The 23,903-nt window shown below is 41.8% G+C and overlaps 1 protein-coding gene across 1 annotated transcript in view; it reads right to left on the bottom strand.

The window, feature by feature from the left end:
• The window catches only part of FBXO33 (F-box protein 33), a 44,483-nt gene extending 31,591 nt beyond the window's left edge, over positions 1-12,892 (bottom strand). Inside the window, exon 1 of the mRNA XM_046654734.1 lies at positions 11,078-12,892. Coding sequence (XP_046510690.1) covers positions 11,078-12,492 — 1,415 coding nt within the window. The 5' untranslated portion in view covers positions 12,493-12,892. The remainder of the gene's footprint in view (positions 1-11,077) is intronic.
• Positions 12,893-23,903: the final 11,011 nt, after the last annotated feature.

Raw genomic sequence — 23,903 nt, 5'->3', positions numbered from 1 at the left:
CTGACACATTTTGAAGCTGGAAAAGATATGTGGGATCATCCAATTCAATCATCCCTCTCTACAGATGAGGCAACTGAAGTAACTTATCTAAGACAGCAATACTAGTTAGGGCACAGCTAGAGTCAAACCCAGGTTCTGACTCCTACTTAGTTCATGTTGTTTCTTACAATTAAACCATGTCCTTGAGTACTGTGGTCTTATGGAAAGTTAAAAAAAATTATAAATGATGTATTTTAAGAGTAGTATATGATGGACATTTGTGCAAAAAAGTTTTTAGGTACTTATTTTTCCCATTCAAAATGAAAATTTTTTATTAAGTGATATAGAAAACAATAATTCACTTTAAAATTTAGAAAAACAGAAAAAAACACTGGCAACTCAAGGGCAGCTTTCAAATATATCACGTTGAAATTAGATTACAGATCATATGGTGAAGCCATGGAAACTGCGTATAGCCTCCAGGTGGCTCATTACTGTTTCAGATGGTAAAAAAGGGACTGAAAAGAACATCTGGGCAGCAACATTAGAGTGAAACCTACCGAACCATGGCAATAAATAGACGCCTTATTTTGAGGCCAGAAGACTATACTAGAACAAGGGAATTGGGCCACATAATCCTTTTAGTTAAATATGAAATCTGTGACCTGAGTTTTATTTACTTAGTTTATTTATTCATTTATTTATTGTTAAATTAGCAAGTGAACTAAAGCAGGTCAAACAGGATTCTTTCCTGCACAAAGTCTACAACACACAATTGCTCAAAGGGCATGTAACAAAAACATACTGGGAAAATATTTCAGTTGGTTAGAAAGTTTTTCTTTCATCTTAATTCTTCAAATTAATTTAGCTCTGTTCCTATGGTAATATTAATAGGATACAACCTACTTACTAGTCCCTTTGTAAATCCTAAGATGTGTTGTGAAAGATCACAAAATTATAAATAGTGTTTGATAATCAATCTTTCTAAAATATGCAAAAAGGCCATAATGCTGCCAAAAGAGAATGAATTTTCAACTTAACTGCATTCTTCTTTAATCCTATTTTAAAAAGTCATCAGTTCCAGATCCAAAGCTAAATCAGATCATTGAGTACTTACAACCTAGAAACTTAGTCTACAGACTGCTCCTGTACTTTTGCTCATTCAATTATTAAAATATATATTGCCTGCCAATGATGTGAAAAATTACGGCAGTTAGGTTTCCAGTGTCCATGAGTTTATTTAGACTCTTGAATGAAAAGAGAGGTTTTAAAAAGACTCATTTTTTAAAAAATCAAGTGAGACTAAGGAATTATTGATCACTTTGTTAAGTGTATTAATGGCACCGTGATTATATATAAAAATGTCCATAATTTTCAGAACTTTACAGAGAAGTGTATAGTGTAAAATGACATCAATATCTTGGATTTGCTTTAAAATACTCAGTAAAGATAAAAAAACAAACGTGGCAAAATCCTTAACTTACTGATTCTGGGTGATAGGTTCATTGGGTCTAGTTTTTGTGTGTGCTTGAAAATTTCACTAAAAAAATTAGAAAACAAGGCAGTCATTTCTCTAATTGTGTAATTGGAAGTTCACTTAACTACTCTGTGCCTCAGTTTCACCATCTGTAAAACAGGGATAATAATGGTGCCTACCTCATATGGTTGCTGAATGCTGCTGTCTCTCTGGGAAAACTAGTTTAGGATATTAAGGGCTTTCAAGAAAACATGTCTCCTCTGCTCTCTGCAGTGCTGGCAGTACGACTGGGCCTTACCCAGCCCCAGGACCCTGGCGGTGACTCTAACAGAGCTTTTACATGGAGAGGGGTGTGGCTTGAGAAGGTAGGTCTAAGATACAGACATCACAGTCTCTTGCCTCAGGTGACTACCTTTCTTCTTTGCCTTGAAGCAAAACTGTCCTTTTGAGGTTTAGTCTAAGAGTGAGATTCTTTTTTAAAGTTAGTAGTAACCTCCTGAATAACAAACCAGGTTAAAAGTCAGCTTGACTCTGGCCCCCATTTCCTCCCTTTTCCCTGTCCACTTAAGAGATGTAACAGAAGAAGAGTACATGTGACGAGTGGGTAGAAAAACAGATTTACCTGTGCCTAGTGTTACAGGGGGTGAGAAGAGTGATTCGGGGGCTCAGGGAAGGAAGACTCCTTATGCAGAGTAGCACCTGCTTCTTCCTTTCCACTTAGTCCTACCTAACACCTTGAACTTAGAGCTCATGAGGACCAGACTTAGGCAAATTCCAAGGGGCAACGGGTTTACACGAAGCAGGAAGGTGAGGGAGGAGAGAAGAGGGAAAGGAAAATTCCAAGGGACTGCAATCAGACAGAGCAGGACGCTCCTGGGGCAGTCCAGCAGACTGATTCAGATTTACGTAAGGCCTAAACGAACAGGGCACTGCTTGAAAGGACTTGCTGGTACAGGAACTGAATACCAAAGATAAGCGATATTATAAGAAAACAAACTGTGTCCAAACCCCAGGTACTTTTTTTTTTTAAAGAGAGTGCAAATTATTAACACAAAAGGAAAACAAAATGAATAAAAACAGCCAAAGGAAAAGTATTTTTAGACATATTTAGGGAGTAGTAATTAAAAGGGCATTGCAAGGTGAGCTGAACAATTATATGTAAATTTTTATACTTACATTTCACTTCTAGAAGGCCTCCAGATAAAAATAAATAGACTGAGACTACTCATCACTTCCACTGCTCCCACCCTGGTCCACGCCACCATCATCTCTTGCCTAGACTACTGCAACAGCCTCCTAACCCAGCCCGTTGCTTCTACCTTTGTCCTGTCACAAACTATCCCCAAAACAGCAGCTAGAATATTCCTTTTGAAATATTAGATCATGTCACTCCTCAGCTCAAAATCCTTTCATGGCTCTGCATGTCATTCACAGTGAAAGTCAAGGTCCTTACAAGAGCCTAGGAAGGGCCTACTGAGCCCACGTCAGCTTCCCCCTTACCTGGCTGACCTCTTGTACATCTCACTGCTTTCCTGTGCTGTCTGTCTTAAGATCGCCAGTCAGAGTCCCACTGCAGAGCCACTCGTCCACTTACTCCTACTTCCCCCAGCAATCACCTCCCAGAGAGAACCACAGGGCTTGCTCCCTCCCTGCCTTCACATACTACTTCAGCACTTGAGACCTTCTTAAATTCCCTGTTCTCCACAGCAACACTCCTTCCCACCTCCGCCATTCCCAGCTCTCTTCACTGCTTCATTTTGCTTCATGCATGTATCACACACTGTGACACTACATATTTTACTTACTTCTTTTTGGTTTTCTTGTCCCACTAGAATAAGCTCTATGATGGCAGGGCTACTGTTTTTTAAAATTATTTTATTGAGGTAATATTGGCTTATAACAACTGTGCAAATTTCAGGTGTACATCATCATATTTCAGTTTCTGTGGAGACTGCATCATGTTCACCACTAGTAGTCTAGTTTTTGTCCATCACCATACACGTGTGCTCCTGTACCCCTTCTGCCTTCCTCCCAGTCCCCTTCCCCTCTGGTAACCACCAATCCGTTCTCCTTATCCATGTGTTTATTATCTTCTTCATATGAGTGAAATCATACGGTATTTATCTTTCTCTGTCTGACTTCTTTCATGTAGCTAATACCCTCAAAACTGTGCCATTTGCAAAACAATACGGAAGAGCAGGTTTTTTTTTTTTTTCCCGGTGAGGAAGATTGTCCCTGAGCTAACATCTGTGCCAATCTTCCTCTATTTTATATGTAGGAGGCCGCCACAGCATGATTTGATGAGTGGTGTGTAGGTCTGCATCTGGGACCTGAACCTGCAAACCCTGGGGCACCAAAGTGGAGCATGCTAACTTAACCACCACGCCGGCCCCTGGCAGGGCTTTTCTTTCTTTTTTTTTTTTTTAAAGATTTTATTTTATTTTCCTTTTTCTCCCCAAAGCCCCCCGGTACATAGTTGTATCTTCTTAGTTGTCGGTCCTTCTAGTTGTGGCATGTGGGACGCTGCCTCAGCGTGGTTTGATGAGCAGTGCCATGTCCGCGCCCAGGATTCGAACCAACGAAACACTGGGCCGCCTGCAGCGGAGCGCGCAAACTTAACCACTCGGCCACAGGGCCAGCCCCAGGGCTTTTCTTTTTTAAAAAAATTTTTTTTTATTGAGGTTATGATACTTTACAACACTGAGAAATTTCAGTTGTACATTATTATTTGTCAGTCATCTTATAGGTGCACCCCTTCACCCTCTGTGCCCACACCCCACCTCCCTTTCCCCTAGTAACCACTAAATAGTTTTCTTTGTCCAAGTGTTTTTTTTATTTTCTACATATGAGCAATACCATACAGTGTTTGTCTTTCTCTATCTGGCTTATTTCGCTTAACATAATACCCTCAAGGTCCATCCATGTTGTTGTGAATGGCACGATTTTGTCATTTTTTATGGCTGAGTAGTATTCCCTGGCACGGCTTTCTGATTACTACTCTATTCCCAGTCACTAGAACAGGCCCTGGCATTCAATAAATATTTGTTGAATAGTATATTTACCTTAGTTCACGGCAAAAACTGTACAGTCTATTTCGCTACATTTCACACATCACAAATTTAGGGTGTAGATCAGTTTTCTGGTATATTATACACTAGGAATACCTCCAAAATAACATTTTTGCTCAGAAAAGTGCAAATTCTTTTCTAACAACCTGTGATTTGCACTTATCTTTTCACCCATGGTTTCAATACACATATTTACGTTGTATGAAAAACATACATCTTAAATACATATAATTAAAGTTGCACTGAAAAAAGATATCTTGTTTTCTGCTTAGCATAAAAATTGCCCTATGAACTAAACATCACAATTTTTGATAGCCTTTTAAAAATACCTACACACACTGATTCAGTGGGTTTGGGCAATTCTTTGAAAACAACATCAACCACCTATGAGCCTAAGACATATTCCTCAAGTCTACCTGCAGAAGGCTGAAAACCCCTCCCACTTTGCTGGGATTTTTGTTGGACTATCCAGAACAACTAAGACCCAAGGCTTCTGATCTCTTGGTCATGATGACCTTGTTTTCTCTTCTGTGGTTCAGAATTGGGGAACTTTGCAGCAGTAACTTCAGTATGTTTCATTTCAGAGGATCCTAAGTTATTCTTTAATGTACTAAGTAGTATCAGTGGAAAAATGCAAAACGCAGCCACCTTAAATACAGTTAAGTTTAATTAACTACAGAAAAAGGGAATACATAAGAACTTGATACTTTAAAAAGATGCTCTTAGAAAGGTTAAAGCCTTTCCTAATGCTGTAAAGGAGCTCACAAAAAGCAACTTTTTCCTTTTCTAAACTGATAACAGCTAAAATAATCTATGTCATTGCATGAAATTCTTTGAGGTCAATTCTATTCTTTTTAGTCTATGTTCAGTATCAAGTGTGTTTACATCCACATAACACTTTTTGATAACATGTTTCTTACTCTCACAAATGCTAATGAATGACCACAGCAAATCAAACAAACACACACTTTAGAGAAATGTTGTCCAATAGAACTTTCTGCCATGATGGAAATGCTCTGTTCTATGCTGCACAATATGGGAGTCCCAGCCACATACGGCTATGGAGCACCTGAAATATGGCTAGTGCGACTAACTGAATCTTTAATTTTATTTAATTAAAATTTATACAGCTATATGTGGCTAGTGGCTGCCATGCTGGACAGCACAGCGTTAGAGACCAGAAGTAAGTCACAGTCCTATAATAGTATTCCTTATTAGCTTTATTAGGATCCTTTAACTAAAAGCAATTTCCCAGAATTTGCTTTACAAATTCACTTAATTACCATCTAAGAATGACCATCATCCTCAAATTCCAGAGGTTACACAAAAAAGTCTTATTTACGTAAGATTGCTATTTAAAATTGCTATTTAACATGCTCTTAAAAGATAATTTTAACACTATTAAGAACAAGAAAACTGAGTGAGTCCTATAGAAAAATGATGAAAAACATTTGATTATTCCTTTTCTCTATCTACATCCAAGCAGCAAGTTCTCTTGGCTCTACTTCCAAAATGCATTGCAAATCTATCTACTTTTCCTCATCTCTGCTGTCTCCACTATACTCCAAGATACCATCATCTCTTGCCTAGGTTATTGCCAACAGCTTCCCAAGCAGTCTCCCTGCTTCCTCTCTTGATCCTTCTCATAATTCATTCACTACACAACAACCAGAGAGATTGTCTTAAAATGCAAATTAGATCACATTACTATTGTCCTTAAAAATTTTTCAATGACTTCTTTTACTCTTAGAATATAGTCCATGGGGCTGGCCCCGTGGCTGAGTGGTTAAGTTTGCGTGCTCCGCTGCAGGCGGCCCAGTGTTTCGTCTGTTCGGATCCTGGACGTGGACATGGCACTGCTCAACAAACCACGCTGAGGCAGCGTCCCACATGCCACAACTGGAAGGACCCACAACTAAGAAAGTACAACTATGTACGGGGGGGCTTCGGGGAGAAAAAAAAAAAAGAATATAGTCCAAACCGCATTCCACAAGCCCACAGAACCAACCCCTTTCCTTCCTCCCTCTGCATCTCAGAGCTCATCATGACACCACTCTCACTTTCAATCCCATGGTCCTGCCATACTTTCCTTCCTACTGCTCCAAAAGGCCCCAAATTTGTCTGGCCTGAGGCCTTCGTGCTTACTGTTTTTTCTGCTTGTTATGCTATTTGCTCAGATCTTCAGAAGGGTCACTCGTGTCATTCATGTTGCAGCTCAAATGTCCTTTTCAGAAGGTTTTCCCTCATTATTCTACCTAATGTTGTCACCTAGCCACTGTTACATAGTCTTCTTTTATTTTCACAACTGAAATAATCTTTCTTTCACTTGTTTACTTGTTTCTGTCAGCCTTTCCCCTCTAGAATGCTGACTCCATGGGAACGAGCTTGTCTTCACTGCTTGGCACACAGCAGGCTCTCAATATTTGGAGGGAAAAAACTAGATTTTTAATAACTATCATCTTACGTCCTATATAAATTGATCAAGCTGGGTGAACTCTTCCAAGGCTGCCTCAGAGATAACACATTAAAACAGAAATAATTTAATTACCTCATTCAAAAGCTGCCTGATAGCTTCATTTAACACAGAAAAAATAATATTTTACTTCGACAATCTTTTGTTGAGTTTTCCGTCCTATCCTCCACCTACCAGTTCTCAATCACTGTAAGAACGCGCCGGTGGCCCTGATTCCTCTCAGCAGCCCTCCCGGACGTTAGTTTCTTTAGCAGGTTCCACTCTCCTCCCTCTCACTGACCCTGAGGATATCCTCACAGAACCACTTAAATCTGTCAGTTTTAAGGTAAGGAGTCTGCTGGGTATGCGTCTTTCATCCCTCATCTCTATGGGCAACTACCTCTTGGGTCCTGTAGACTGGTCAGAGTTCCAATGTATTTTAATATATTTATTCTGTAAATGAGCTTCTTCAAGCAAACAAGAAAAGTAAGTAAGCTCTCAAAAGTGACATGCTGTTATGACATGTATTTATAACAGTATAATGGGGAAAAACGTTTCAAGGAAAATAAGGCTGAGGGTTGTTGGAGATAACACCTTCAAGGCATTTCCTACCATCTTAGTAATATGAAAATGTTCAAAGAATTTTTAACCTATTAAAATGTATTTTTAAATAGCCTTATCAGTTATTGGGTCTTGGCAGACTGATGTTGAGAGAACAATACAAAGGTAAGACTCTCCTTCACTGTGCATGCCAAATCAGCAAGACCAACTCTAAGAATTATTAATACAACTTCTACTACTAACAGGGCATATAAGCAGGCACAGCCATGAAATGGTCAATCTACATACATGTAGTTAGAGCTGTAACTCAGAATTTTAACAAGAAAATCACGCACACAAAATCTCCCTGGCCTGTTGCAGTATTCATCTTTTAAAAGAGCACGGTCCCCAATTTAGCATTTCATCCAAACAAAGCTTACAGAAAATATTTATATCGTCTAGAAAAGTATACAACCAGATGAAGACAATGTAACTACGCCTCCTGTTTAAAAATAAATATTTTTAGTAACTGATTCTATTAGCTTTTATAAATCTTATTGTCCATAAACTCTCATTTTTCCTAAGGATCTAAAATACAAAGTTTCAATAGGCAGTATTAGACCTGACTACCAGATTAAATCTTAAAAAAAGCATATCTAAATTTTTCTTTTGAATTTCTAGTACAATTTCTTGAAGAACAACTGCAGAAGAAATTCAGCCTGTTTAACCTCTAATACAGCTGACTGAGCACTTACTGTATTTCTGTTCTTACTGTTCAGCAAGAAGGCAGGTGTGCTGGCCGCCTGGAGAGAAGGCAGCTCTGAAACTTGGAGGACTGTGTGAGGCGTTTCCGCACCTCCTCGATCCCCATCCGTTGTTCCTAACACCTAAGATCTCAGCGAGGGGGCTAAAGTCACTCTGAGAGTACTCTGTGAAACCCAGGAAACAGGCAAAACAAAATGCCAATTATCCTCTCAGAAGAGTACCCTAGAAAAGTTCCCACTATTCAGGGTTATAGTTTTAGTTCCTTCCCTGAGGAACATGAAAATAACTGGAACATAACAAAATAACAGCCTGAATTGCATAAATTATATAAAGGATTTCAGCATAAAGCCTGGAAGCACAGAGCTTGTGACCTACGAGGTCTTATAGCCTTCCTTTTCTACTTACAAAACCGCAGAAATCATGAAGCACATCCACTGTAAATTTAACTTGGAAATGTAAAGAACAATGTCAAATATTCATTCTTCTCATTAGTTGTTAAATTTTACGGTTTTAGAAAACAAAAAAACCCCCACTAAATGAAGTTGTTTGGGGTCCTCATTGAACCTGAGTCGGTAGTTTAAGCGATTACGGAAGGAAATAAGAATAGGCTTTGCCGGGTAAACAACTTGGCTTAAAACACTTTCAAATTTGTTATGATTTAAAGAAAACTAGTCCCGTTTACGTTTTTAACATTCACATTACTGCTTCTAATATTACTAGAGCATCTCAAGATGTTTTAAAAAATAAGAGTGAGATTAATTTATTTCCAAACATGTATTTTAAAAAACCCTTTGAAATGTCATTAGTACAAATAATACATGTAAAGACACCACACTTTAATTTCAGACACACACTATGACTAAGCCACCGAAGCAGCACAACATGCAGCACCACCCCTACAGGAAACGACAAGGAAATCTTAAAATCAGGGACGACTGTGATGTATTTGGAGAGAAGTGATAGCTGACCCAGAAGGGCAGACACAGGGTGGCCTTACAGAAAGGTAACTGGGATGCTAATAAAAGTAGGAGATCCACTTTATTTGTCATTTTTCCTCAAAAAACCTGAAGAAAAAAAAAAACAGTGGTAGGGGTGAGGAAGGGAGGGAGAAAAGAATCAAACAACAACAAAGATGTGCTATATCACTATTTTGCCTATGTAACATCATCCATCCAACCAACCAGTTATTAAATCACTTGAAAGGAATTAGGCACTGTGCAAGGTTTGTTCCTACTTGGACCAAAGGCACATGTTTTTTGTATGGTTGCTCAGAAGTGCCATCTGATCTCAGAACAGACAAACCTAATTGGTACTCTCTGAATTCACCCTCACTCTTGGTCTCATCAGCAGTACGTGCTCACTGACACTGAGTCTTTTCAACTTCTGGGTCAGCTGGTCCTCTAGCCATATATTCAACCCTGACAGAGTCTCCAACCTGATCAAGACCAATTTATAGCCTCAAACAGCCTCTGTTACCACATAAAATCAAAGTACAGAAATGGACTGGCTTGGTCTGGGGAAATATACAGGCCAGATACTACTTGGAGCTATATGCTTATCTCCTGCCCTTTTGATTCAGACACAGAATTAAGGATATATATATATGGCCTGGCATTAAACCAGGACCTTTTTTCAACCCTGTTCTACATAATGCATGATGTTCAACATGATATATTTACTGCAAAAGGAGAACACTGTTGTTAGGAAAAAAAAAGGTGCTGTATGACAATGTGCGCATCATTTGACCCTGTTAAGCATTTGTTTCCTTTCTATAAAATAGGGCTAATAATAGCTGTCTTGCCTAACTCACAGGATCATTGAAAGGATCAAACAAGATAGTGAACGTGAAAGTACCTGTAAACAGCTAAATGATTATTACTATATAAGTTGTTCCTTTCTTGAACTTTCTTCCAACTCATAGTTCAATTTGTAAGGTTAGTTAGAATATCCAGACACAGAAAATCTAAATTAAAAGGATTATGGAGACAGTGATAGAGAAATAGAGGAAGATACTGATCAGCATAAGGAATCAGAACATAGGAAGTTAGTCCGAGAATTACAATAAAGTCCTGATGCAAAACCAGGACAGTTACATGCTTGCCCTCTGCAGACAACGGCCAGTTCCCCCAACACACACACACCAAGCTGCACCGTGCTACTTCTAGGTGAATCACTGGGGACGAGCTGAGCCTGGAGGGGCAAGGAGAGGGACTTCCAACCCTGACGGTCAGGCTCGTCCCCAGTCCCTTTCACAAACCCTCCTCCTACTCATTGTGCCTGGCCCAGTTAACCAAAACTCTTCCCGGTAAGAAAATGGCTGTCAAAGATTTCTTTTAGGGGCAGTCTTGTAACTACGAGACAGCAGGGGCAGACCGACTCCTTCCCCCACCACGAACGATCTATTTTGAATGGACAGGTGCCGAGTCAGAAAAATCTGGTTAAGTTTTGTTTCTCCCAAGACGCCCTCGCAGGCCTCCTCCTGCAAGCTTCAGCTCTCCCATCTGCAAAATGCAGAGCGACGGCGCCTGTCAGCTCCATCCCACGGCCACCGAGAGCACGACTGAGCGGTGCCTGCAAGGAGCAGGCGCGGCGTCCCACCAACACCAAGTACCTCACTGTTCATAAAGTATGATGACGAGTCCCGCTATGCCCTCCCGGCCTCCAGGAAATCGCCAGCTTAGAAGCGACACCGCCAGCCCTCGAAGACAGCGACGCCGACGCGGCCGGGTGCGCCCGCACGGGAGCTATTTCTGGGGGAGGGCGCGGGGAGGCACTGGGGGTCCCGGGCGAGCCTACCTGTTGTTCCGGATGCTGACCAGCACGCACAGCACCAGCTCCAAGTAGGTGCGCAGCACTTCCAGCCACCGGGTCGACAGCTGCAGGGCCTCGACGTCCTCCCCGCCAGGGCCACCGTCCGCGTCGCCGGCGTCGCCGGGGCCGCCGCCGCCGCCGCCGCCGCCGCCGCTCAGGTAGTTCTCGGCGGCGAACTCAACGCGCAGCTCCCGCACGAACCAGCCGCACTTGCGCATGAGGAACTCGAGCCGGGGCTGCTCGGCGGGCGAGACGCGCAGGCAGATGCGCAGCTGGGGCCACAGCGCCGGGTAGAAGAGGCACTCGCGCCAGTGCGAGCAGGAGGCCGAGGCCCGCAGGCGGTCGGGCGCGGGCAGGAAGGAGAAGATGTGCACGATCAGCTCGCTGGGCAGCGACGCGGCGCCCGCCGCCTGCCCGCACAGAGCCATCCGGCCCCGCCGCCGGCCGCCGGCCCCCGGCCGCCCCCGCAGCCCCCGGAGCAGCCCCCGCAGCCGTCGCAGCTGCTGCAGCCGGAGCCGCTGCCGCCGCCACCGCGCCACCCGGGCGGCCCCGGCTCGGGTTCGAGCTCCCGGCGGTCGGGGCTGCGGCGCTGACAAGAACAACAACATCAATGACAAGGAAGACGGGGGCGGAACCGTCGTGGGTCTCGGCGGAACCAAGTGCCGCCCGAGGTGCGGAGAGGGGGAAAGGCCTCTGCGGGGGCGGCCTCCGGAGAGCCGGCCTCTGGCCTCCCCAGCTCGGCTCGGGCGCGGCCGAGGCCCGCACGCCCCGGAACTCCGACAGTCTCGCCGGTGCCGTCGAGGGGCCCGGAAGCGGCCGGACGGACTGTCCGGAGCCCGCAGCCCTCCCCGCGCCTGGAGGCGGAGGCAGGGCAGTGGTAGGAGCTGAGCTTGACGTCGCCGGCGGTGGGAGGAGCCCGGCGCGACGGGCGCGACTTCCGGAAGAGGGGAGCGCCCGGTTGCCGGTAGGGAAGGGCGCCGCGGCACGTGACCCGTGACGCAGGTCGGGAGGCCGGCGGGGCGGGGCGGGGCGGGGCGCGCGGGCTTTCCGCGCAGGGCGGCCCCTCCCGTCTCCCCGCGGCCGCCGGGCCTGCGGGTTTGAAGTCGGTTAAGTCGGGCGCTCAGGCGGCGGAGGTGGCGGGACTCGGGGTAGTGCGAGGATCGTGACGCTGGTCCTCGGGCGTCTCTCAGGTGTCGTCTGAGGACTCGGGGCCGAGTGCCCGCACGCAGGGTCCCTCTCGGTGGCCCAGCTGCCCCGGGGGTTGCTAAGCGTTTCTGAGAGGGCGGCCCGGACTGCGGGGCGGGGCGGGGCGGGGCGGCCGAGAAGCGACAGGGGCGGCGAGGGGAGCTCCCCCGTCGGAACACGCGGATGGACCTCGGCGCACCCGTGGTGTGGGACATTGGGAGGACAGCGCCACCCCCTGGAGGAGAGGGAGAGGGGCAGGAAGGCGATCGCGTGCGCCCTGCCGGCCGGCGCGCCGCCTGTCTCCGGGCGCGGAGGCTCAGGCCCTGGTTGAGGAGCTGGTGGCCGCGGTGTGGCTTCCTTTAGCTTGGCGTCGTGACTTGAGAGAGGGGATTTCGAGACCGTGTCCCCCAGCTGGATCCCAGCCTGGGAAGTAGTTAGGTGGTTGCAAGGGGCGGTGAAGTCAGAAAAGAGGAGGTTTTATGTAATAATCGAGGACCGCTGTGGTGAGGCCGCCGCTTGGGAGCCCGCGCGGCGCTCCTGGGCGGCCAGGTCCCCGCGGTGCACGCCGGGAGCCGTCCTCCCCGAGGCCCGAGCTCGGCCTGCGCGTTCCCGGGCGGCGGGCGGCCCCCGCGGCGGTGTCCAGCGCAGGGCCTGGGAGAGCCAGCGTCCATCGTAGGTCCCGCCTCTGCACCCCTGCCCTGCAAGACTTCGTCTGTGTTTAATGGTTATTTTATCTTATGAATAAATTAGCGTTTATGGACACGGCAGTAAATTGGGAAGTTGGGCTTTGGATGTTAATTCTTTGCGTCTGAAACTCATTGAAACGTTTTGACGTGAACCATCGACATCTAGATCTTCCGCTTCTAAGTTTCCCAGGATGCGTCTGTATGAAAGCATATTATTATATTAAAAAATAGTACTATCGCGCTTAAGTAACTTTTTGATGCTATCGAATATTCTGTCTTTAAATTTATCCAGTTACATATCTCCCGAATGTCCCTTACAGCTGTTTTGTCCAAACCAGGATCCAATTGGGGACCACGCTTGTTTTTATGTATTTCAAGTCTCTCTCAATCTAGAAGCGTCACCCCCTAAAATAGTCACATTTTTTCCCTCTCTGATTAAAGAGAGGACGCTTGTTGTCCTGTAGAATGTCTTCCCTTCAGCAGTTATTTTCTCTTGGTGTTTAGCTTACTCCTCTAGTCCCTGGGTTTCTAATAACCCTGAATGATAACGCTAAAGGTTGGTTAGGTTGATGACATCTTGATTTTCGTCCGCGTAAACTTGTGTGTTTTGTTGTTTTTCTCCTTAAAAACAAAGTCATCTGTGAGGTGTTATTTTGGTTTCCTACAAATGTCCAACTCCTCCATTCACTTAATGGCCTTAACCATAGTTGATGAGCCTTGCTTGAATCATAATTTTATTAGGGGTTGCAAAATAATTTCTAACTCTTTCATTCCGTCTACATTTATTAATTTGCATTCTTCTGTAGAGTGGAAGCTTCCTTTCATAAACTCGTGACATTTATTAACCCGAAATACAGCTCATAATGGAAAGGCAGAAAAAAGTGCTTAGTTCTTTTTCTTTTATTAGCTATTTTGGAAGTAAGTTATATGGCCTCAAAGAGTGACACCTGAGTTTTTCTAGCTTTTATTTTTTCTGGATATCCTTATGTACTCATGGATTTTTGGTACTTTTTAATCGTTCTTTTTGATTCTCAAATTTTGTTGCTTCTAGAACACCTTTCAAAGGATTCTATGTAATTATTATAATTTTAAAAAATTCCTTGAGCATTTTTGTAGATGTAACATTGAGACTGGATTTTGATCTTTTTTGTTTTTGCCATGATCTAGCTGGGCGACATTTAAACAAGCTGCTTAACCTTTCTGGGCCTCACTTTCTTCATCTGTAAAAGTACACAGTTTTGGCAAGGTTCCCTGCAGCTCTAAGGTTCTCTGACTTAAAACGTTTTATTGAGATATATTTTGAATATCATAAAATTCACCCATTTCAAGTATACAAGTCAATGATTTTCAGTAATTTTACCAAATGGTATAGCCATCACTGTATATCAGTTTTAGAATATTTTCATCTCTTTAATAAGATTCCACATACCCTTTTACAGCTAATCCTCACTCCTGCCCTTCGGCAATCACAAATGTACTCTCTGTCTCTATAAAATTTGTCTTTTTCGTGGGGCCGGCCGGGTGGCGCAGTGAAGTCCGCACATTCTGCTTCTCAGTGGCCCCGGGTTCACCGGCCCTGATCCCGGGTGCAGACGAGACCGCTTGACAAGCCATGCTGTGGTAGGCATCCCACGTATAAAGTGGAGGAAGATGGGCCTGGATGTTAGCTCAGGGCCAGTCTTCCTCAGCTAAAAGAGGAAGATTGGCAGCAGATGTTAGTTCAGGGCTAATCTTACTAAAAAAAAAAAATTGTCTTTTTGAACATTTCATATAAATGGAGTCATACCATATGTTGTCTCTTGTGGCTGGCTTTTCACTTAGCATAATGTTTTTGAGGTTCATCCATGATGTAGCAAGTGTCATTAATCCATTCCTTTTTATTGCTGAATAGTACTCCATTTTGTGGGTTTTTGTTGTTGTAGTTCACCTGTTGATGGGCATCTAGTTTTCCAGTTTTTGGCTATAATGAAGAATGTTTCTCTGAACATTCATGAGTAAGTCTTTTGTGGACATATGTTTTCATTTCACTTAGGTAGATACCTAAGCATGAAAGTGATCGATTCTATGGTAGTTTTATGTATAACTTTTTGAGAACTGCCAAAATGTTTTCCAAAGTGGTTATATATTTTCCATTCCCACCAGCAATGTAAGAAGGTTCTCAGGTCTCTGACTTTTTGATAATCTGAAGATATTCTCTGATTGATTTGAGATTAATAGTTTTTCTTATTCTTAGCGTTTTACTAGCAGCAAACTCTCTTCTCCTTAGATGGCGTTAATAGTCTTGTTATTAATTTAGTTCCTGAAGGAAATAAAAATATATCAATCTGCTGTGAAACAAAATTCAGCTTCTTAGTGTTGTTTTTGAACTTTTCACTTTTATATTAAATGAAGGATGGTAGGAATACTATTATTAATGACAATGAGCTAAGACATGAAATAATAAGATATGATCTTGCCCAGTTACAATAATAAAACAATTTCCAGTGATGGCATACGATTTATTTTATTAAGCCAACATCTTTAATATTAATTAAATATTTATTGAATATATATATTGTTAATGAGTTAGATTGTTTCTCTTGACATTTATGTATTATACTCGATAAAGTATAAACTCTTTTTGAGAAAATAAAATAGACTTCTAAGGGACGGAATGAAATTACTCTTTATAAAGTTATAATGTCTGAACTATGAGTCAAAGTGTGGGAGGAAGTACTGACGTTATGAAGCTCATAAGTACTCAGTAGTACTAAGCTCCTTGTTCCAAAAGTGGCGTATTGTCACTATAGCAACTACCCATGCTTATTTGGATTTGAAACCCAGGCAACGAATGGTGGATAAGCCTATAACATTAGATTTGTGCTCTGGTGGGTTGGTATGTGTGCCTATTCATGGCCAAGGGTTTGTTTCGTTTTCCTTGTTATGTATTGTGACTGATTCTTTTATAGGTATGTTTTAATTCTTGTTAATGTATTTTTCTGGAGAGAAATTAAACATTCAGTGTTCTTATATTCTTCCTTTTCTAACGTTCTAAGCTCAGTGCTTTTTCCAGTTAGGTTATTAGGATATTAAATGTATTTTTATTGTAGCTTTCTCTTCATTATTGTTTGGCAAGTTCAGTTATAAAAATAAAACTTTTATTATGCTGAATCACTTAGAATTTTATAACAGGAAAAAAACTCATGATGAATTTAATGTTAGCTACATCCTGAAAAGATGTTCAAGGCTACCAATAAACAAGCACATTGCCTAACTTCATACATTTCTTGAGCAAATGTTTTTTCTCTGAGCAAGATGTGGGTTTCAGACACTGTTGGCAGGAAGAGATGACATAACTTCCTTCCAGTTATCTGTTAGCATGCATCCATAAATTTACCTAGAGGCACAGGAACCTCCTAGAAGAAGAGAACTGGGAACCTGCTTCCGTTCTGTCCATCCTTGTCTGATGGATTGGAATAGTTCCTAGTGAAGTCGAAGTCGTATTACAGAAAAAGAAATGAAGGATTGAAGGGAATTTGTCTTTAGGGTAGGGAGAGTCTGCACTGGTGAGCTGGATGCAGGGCAAAAGACCAAGTCATGGTTTCTTCTTCACCATATTGCTGATACCAGAACTGATCCTAACCAAGCCACTCATAAGTTAGTTGCGCAAGTGTGTGTATTGGAAGATCTTTATCAGTAAAGCAGGGATTGATAGCTTATATCCTAAAGGATACAGGAGCGATGAGAGAATTGGGTCCTAAGCAGTGTGGTAGGGAGTGGGAGGACTGTGGCTTATCAGAGGATGCTTTCCTTAATGGGAAAGTGGGCTCTGTGTTTCCAGATTTCATAGTTTTTCAAGAGAAACTAAAATACTAATTTTTTTCAAGATGAAATATCCTGATTACCGGCTCATTCACATTAGGAATTTTCTGTGGGCTAAATGAAGCCAGATTTTGTCTGCAGGACACCGGTTACAACTTCTTTACAAAGAGCTCTCCTACATGTGGGCTGGAGCTTCTTTGTGTTCTGGTAGGGAGGCCTGCTAGCTAATTCCATTTCAAGTCCACTCCCAGAGCTATTTTTTTCATCCATCTCTTTCAAGAGTTGAAAGAAAAAAGAAATAGGAAAAAAAGGTTTACCTTGAATGTCTATTTATAGCATTACTGATTTCTTGCCTTTTATTCAAGAGGATGGATGTTTTTAGAGGTACCTTTTGTTGCTAAAAATCTATTAAAAAGTACGTATTGCTATTTTTAGTGCACTTGAGTCAACCAATAGGATTCCTTGAATTCTAGTTAAAGTCAGTAATTGGCTGATTTTAATTATCTTGGAGTTGCACAGCTTACATTATAGGCAGTATCCCACAATGGGGCTGACAGAATTATTACTCAAGGGGCACTATCTCAAAGTAGTCATTTTAATTGGGTTCCTTTGGTTGCTCAACTAACTTGAGTAATGAGGGGATTTTTTTTCTTTTTCTTTTTTTATAGATACTATAGGGAGTTTTGAGGACATTCATACATGTGCATCAGAGCATACCTGACCCTCACAGGGACTGGAATGGGGAACTAAAAATAGGAACTAAGGTTACTCTCTTCATCTCTCAGAGTTTTCTCAGAGGGCTTCCTCTGCTTTTTCATTTTGAGTAGGGCCTCATACTGCTGGCCCTTGCTTGTCTACATGATCTTCTAGCTCAAATATCCACTTTCATCTGCAAATTTGTTCTTTGTTTCCTGTTGAAATTCTTTCTTTGTTTCTTGTTTTTTTTATTTTATTGAGGTCACATTGGTTTGTAACATTATGTAAATTCCAAGTGTACATTATAATTCGACTTCTGTAGAGACTATGTCGTGTTCCTCATCAAAAGTCTAGTTGCCCCCTGTCACCATACATATGTGCCTCTTTACCCCTTCACCTTCCCACTACCACCTTCCTCATATCTGTTCTCCACATCTATTTGTTTGTTCATCTTCTACATATGAGTGAAGTCTTAGTGTAATAGTCTTTCTCCATCTGACTTATTTTGCTTAGCATGATACCCTCAAGGTCCATCCATGCTGTCGCAAATGGCACGGTTTTATCTTTCTTATGGTTGAGTAGTATTCTATTGTATATATGTATATGCCACATCCTCTTTATCCATTCATCTGTTGATGGGCACTTAGGTTGCTTCCAAGTCTTGGCTATTGTGAATATTGCTGCAGTGAACATAGGGGTGCATATATCTTTACAAATTAGTGTTTTTCATGTTCTTTGGATAAATACCCAGCAGTGGAATAACTGTATCATATAGTAGATCTATTCTTAATTTTCTGAGGAATCTCCATACTGTTTTCCGTAGTGGCTGCACCAGTTTGAATTCCCACCAGCAGTGTATGAGGGTTCCCTTTTCTCCACGTCTTCTCCAACACTTATTATTTCTTGTCCTTTTAATAATAGCCATTCTGACGAGTGAGAGGTGATATCTCATTGTAGCTTTGATTTGCATTTTGCTAATAATTAATGATGTAGAACATCTTTTCATGTGCCGTTGGCCATCTGTGTATCTTTTTTGCAAAAATGTCTGTTCATGTTCTCTGCCCATTTTTTCATCGGGTTGTTCATTTTTTGTTGTTGAGTTGTATGAGTTCTTTAAATATTTTGGATATTAACCCCTTATTGGATGTATGATTTGCAAATATTTTCCCCCAGTTGATGGGTTGTCTTTCTGTTTTGTTGATGTTTTTCTTTGCCTTGCAGAGGCTTTTTCAGTTTGATGTGGTCCTATTTGTTTATTTTTTCTTTAGTTTTTCTTGCCTGAGGAAACATGATATTCCAAAAGGTACTGCTAAGACCTATGTCAAAGAGTGTACTGCCTATGTTTTCTTCTAGGAGTTGTATGGTTTCAGGTCTTGCATTCAAGTCTTTAATCCATTTGGAGTTAATTTTTGTGTATGGTATAAGATAGAGGTCTACTTTCATTCTTTTGCATGTGGCTGTCCGGTTTTCCCAACACTTAAGGAAGATGCATTTACTCTCTGTCGTGGGCGGAGCACTTCTCTCGGTTCTGAAGGATATGTAAACAGGTGTACTATGTAATCCCTGCAAGTGAAGAAGCCCCACCCACTCTGTTCCAGCTTGATACCACTATTGGCTTACCTTTCTAGAACACTGATTCTGTCATGGTTCCTTAGAAACTTCTGATCCTTTTTCTTTGCTCATCTTTCCCTGTGTAAACTCTGCCTGGCTTTCAGTTCCCTGCCCATCAGTACTTGCCCCTTTGGTGAGAGCTGTTTGGTTGATTGTGTCATCAGCATGCCATGTTCGTTCTCATCTTTGTGCATTTGTACGTGTGGTCGCTACTCTCTCGAGTTGTTATCCTTTCATGTCTGAGTCCTTCTTAAATACAAGTACTAAATTCAGATTTCACTTTTCTTTTCAAGTGGCCTGTCCTCACTACTCCACACTTCAGTGATCGTTTTCCTCTGATCAACAATAAGCTTATTTATCCATATTATGTATTGTTGATTCACACTTTTTAGTGTTCTTTCCTGCAAAATATAGACTCCTTAAAAAGAGAAGCCTCTACTGTGTACCTCTTTGTTTACCCTGCAGTGTCTAGCAGAGTGCAGAGTTCATGCTAAGTATGTAATAAATATTCATTGACCGAAGCCCTGAATTCTGTAGATCTGTGCTGCTCAAAGTGCAGTCTGCAGACTGATGCCAGGGTGCAAACTGTTACTATTGTGCTGGAATGTAAATACAGAAATTGAGAGTAAGCTTTAGAAATTTTTATAGAAATTTGACAGTAATTTTATGTCTGTTGAATTTATAATAAAAAAATTTGATTTCTATTTTGGGTGTTTAAAAAACATTCTGATAATTCATTTAAATTTAATTTCATAAAAGTATCAGTCCACAATGGATTAGAAAATTTTAAAAATGGCATCCCACCACAGACAGTTCAAGAAGCACTAGTTTAGACTACAAAGAATATGAGAATTTAGTGATGAAGAGGTCGGTGTCTTTTGCACTAGTAGAAGATTGCATGAAAGAGATGAGACCTCTTCTTGAAGGGTGAACAGGATTTGGATGGTTGTAAAGCTCTGGAGTGTTTCCAGCAGGGATAACTAGGTTTTGGACTACAAATGGAGGAGAGGTGTGGTATATATGTTCTCTGGTGACCAGGGAGAGGAGTCCTGATAGAGTTAAATACCAATCCAGAGAGGGCTGACCAGATATGAGATAACAGGAGCATTTCCTGTTTATTTGGTTGCTGCTTGAGCTATTGCATGATGAAGACCTTGCATTCCCATATGTCTGTTGCTGGTTTTCCATGAGACTAGTAGTAATGAGTACATTTTAAATTTTGTCTATTTGAAACACTTCTTTTTAATTTAGTCTTTAAAAAATTAGGTGGTTGGCTTATTGATATGTTGTTGCTAAATTTATTCTAGCTTTAATATAAAGCTAAATAAGTAAACTATGATAAAGAATAATTGATAAAAATTATTTCAAATTAAAAACTTGCTTTCATCATATCCTCTATTTTCCTTTATCAGTTTCATCTTGAATCAGTTTTTCCTCCTCATTACTGAATTACCATCATATAAATTCAGGGACCTGGGATTAAAAAGACTATTGATATAACCATTACATCTAGAGAATTAACATTTAGCTTATAGCACGAAATATGAGCTGAACTATTTTTTTATTGTGGTAAAATAAACATTAACATAAAATTTACCATTTTAAGCTTACAGTTCAGTGGCATTCACTACGTTCACATTGTTGTGCAACTGTCACCACCATCTGTCTCCAGAACTTTTTCATCTTTCCAAACGGAAACTTTATACCTGTTAAACAATAACTCCCCATTTCCCCTCTCTCTCCTGAACTAATTATTTTAAATTTACCTGCTTTGTGTTTTCTTACTGGTCCTATTTGCTATCATTATATAAGAATATGTATTGACTACTCCTTATATGTATGGAACCAGGCCAAATGCTGAGCAGGGTTGAATTACCTTTATTAAGAAGGCTGAGCAATTTGCCTTGATATTAGGTGGTTTCCTGGGTGACAGAGTCTTGTATCATATTCTTTCTCTTAGATCCACACTCCAATCCGTTAAATGTGCAAAAGTACACAAGCTGTATTTTTGTTTCAGAGGTTACCAGGAAAGTATCTAATTACACCAGTCTGACAATTCTAATTCAGGATTGAACTGAAATACTGCTTTGATTTCATCTGAGATTTTGAGTACCTAAATGAACGTATTTGCAAAATTATTAAATATGAAAGTGGATGGTAGCTTGGTGACTTTTCTAAAGCCTGGATAACTCTATTATAGACGTATAGATATTTTGAGGTGTCCTGGTTTCATCTCTTCCTCTCTGACTTCTTTTTCTGTCATGTTCTCTTGAACCTCTTCCTTCCTCTGCCCTGTACATTGACCTGTTTCCCATGGCTTTTGCCTTTAGTCTTTTGCTTAGAAATCTCGCCTTTTGCAGTTCACTTATCTCTCTATGGGAAAATAACTGCTAAGTCTATATTTCTTAACCTCGAGTCACAGTTCTGAATCTAGAACTGTGTCCAGAAATTTTCTCCTATGATCTGTTAGTACCTCAAACAAGACATGTCTATTGTTGGACTTATTTTTCCATCCACTTTAAACCTCCTCCTCTTTTTTTTTTTTCTTGTTTTTTAGATGGCACTACCATTCTCGTCATTACCTAAGCTTGACACTTAGTGGTCTTTGGTCTTTCCTTCCCTATTCAACTAGTCATCAGCTCCTCCTAGCTATTTCTGTCCATTATTATGATCATCATGACATCTGACTCTTTCCCTTTTTATTGCAGTCTATCCAGTACAGCACCCAATCACCTGACGCCTAGGTTACTGCAGTAGTCCCCTACCAATAGGATCTTTTCTCAAGTCCTTATACCACTTTCTTTGTAACTCTCCCATGAAAGTTGTGAACATCTATTTTGGATTATAGTTAATTGTGTCTCTCTCTCACCATTGTCTTTTTCATCTTTGTATTCCCCAGAAACCTTGCATCATAGTTGGTACTCCCCAAATGTTTTTGAGAACATGGTATTCTAACTATAATTTCTTCTTTTGCTAATGCATTTTATACAGCACTGCCATGTTCTTTCATTCATTTAACAAATACTTATTGAATGCTTATTATGTGCCGAGGACTCTTTTAGGTGCTAACGCTATAGTAATCAACAAACAAAACCTTAGGGCTTCTGGTGGTTTATATCCTAGTGAGGTAGAGGAATGACAAATTAGCAAAATATATAGTGTTAGATGGTGATAACTGAAAGGAGAAAAAATAAATGGAGGCCGGCCTGGTGGCATAGAGGTTAAGTCCGGCACACTCTGCTTCAGCAGCCTGGGGTTCACAGGTTCAGATCCCAGGTGTGGACCTACGCCACTCCTCAAAGGCATGCTCTGGTGGCAACTCACACACAAAGTAGAGGAAGATTGGCACAGATGTTAGCTCAGGGCCAATCTTCCTTGGCAAAAAAAAAAAAAAAAAAAAAGGGAGACAGGGAGTGTCAAGAGTAAAAGGCTGACATTTTGGATAGGGTGGCCAGAAAGGCCCTTCTGTAAAGGTGGCATTTGAGTAAAGATTGGAGGAAGTGAGTAGGGAAGGCAGTGAATATCTGGAGGAAGAAGATTCCAGGCAAAGGGAACAGCAGGTTCAAAGAACCTCAGGTGCCCGTGTGCCTGTCATGTTTGGATATTGGGGAGCAGCAGAGTGAGTTGGAAGATGAGTAGTAGTAAGAAGGGTCGGGTGTGTGTTGGGGGGAGAGGTATTGAATGGGAAGATACAGACTAAGCAGGGCCTTGAGGTCACAATTAGGAGTGTGGTTCTACCCTGAATGAAATGTCTAGCCTTCGGAGGGTTTGAACATCCAAGTGTCGTGATGTGACCTACATGTTAGCAGCATCGTTCTGGCAGCTATGTTAAGATGGGGGAGGCAGGGAGATCAGTTAGGAGGCTTGACACAAGTCTGGGTCAGAGGTGATGGTGGCTGTGACGTCAGCAATAGCAGTGGAGTAGTAGGAGGTATTCTGGTTTGGGATATATTTGATGTAGAGCCAACAGCATTTTCTCATGGATTGGATGTGAGCTGTGAGGGGAGAAGAGGAGGCAGCGATTATTTGAAGGTTCGGCCTGAGCGGCTGAGGGATGGAGTGCCGTTAACTGACATGGGGGTGGCTCTGAGAGGAGCAGGCCTGGCGGGGGCTTTTCAGGAGTGAAGCTTTGGACGTGCTGTTTGTGATGCCTGCTTGACATGCAGGCGGCGCGAGGCTGTCTAGGTTCACGTGGGTGTTCTAGACTGAAGTTCAGGAAGGACGTCTGGGCATCCTCAGTGTGGAGAGAATGTTTGAAACTGTGAGACCGATTGAGTCATCTAGAGAATAAGTGTAGAAAGAGAAGAGAGTAAACTTTTTGAGGTACTTACTCCTTCCTCTCTCTGCTTAGTGCACACCCCTAAAGGCCCTGGGTTCTCTAGGCCTTTCACAGTGTGGTTTCATAGACATCCCTCACTCAGTCAAACTGGAGTTCTTCTGTTGCCTAAGCTCTCCTTTGTATTGCTGCCTTCCTCTTTTTGCCCATTCTATTCCTTTTACTTAGAATGCTGTTTTACTCTTTCTACCCACCTTAAATCCAGTTTTCTCTAAGCATCTTTATCTTGTTACCGCAGAATGATCTGTTTCTTTTTCAAACACCAGTTGTTCTATTTCATTTTGCAAAATGCTTCGTCTTTATTCTACACTCCCTCTTACCTTGCCTGTATTGTAAAGGTCATCTTGTTTTTATATTTGTCCTTTTTCCTAATGAGCTAATGAGATCTGTGGCAGAGACCATGATTTTTGTTGTTGTTGTTCCCCATTCCCACATCCCTTGGGAGGGTGGGAGAAGTATTCTTCTTTTTTGTCTTTGTTGAGGAAGATTGGCCCTG

Source organism: Equus quagga, chromosome 2 (assembly GCF_021613505.1).
Source record: "Equus quagga isolate Etosha38 chromosome 2, UCLA_HA_Equagga_1.0, whole genome shotgun sequence".
Taxonomy (NCBI): domain Eukaryota; kingdom Metazoa; phylum Chordata; class Mammalia; order Perissodactyla; family Equidae; genus Equus; species Equus quagga.
The sequence above is the reverse complement of the archived record's forward strand: the minus strand, read 5'-3'. Positions and strand labels throughout refer to the sequence as shown.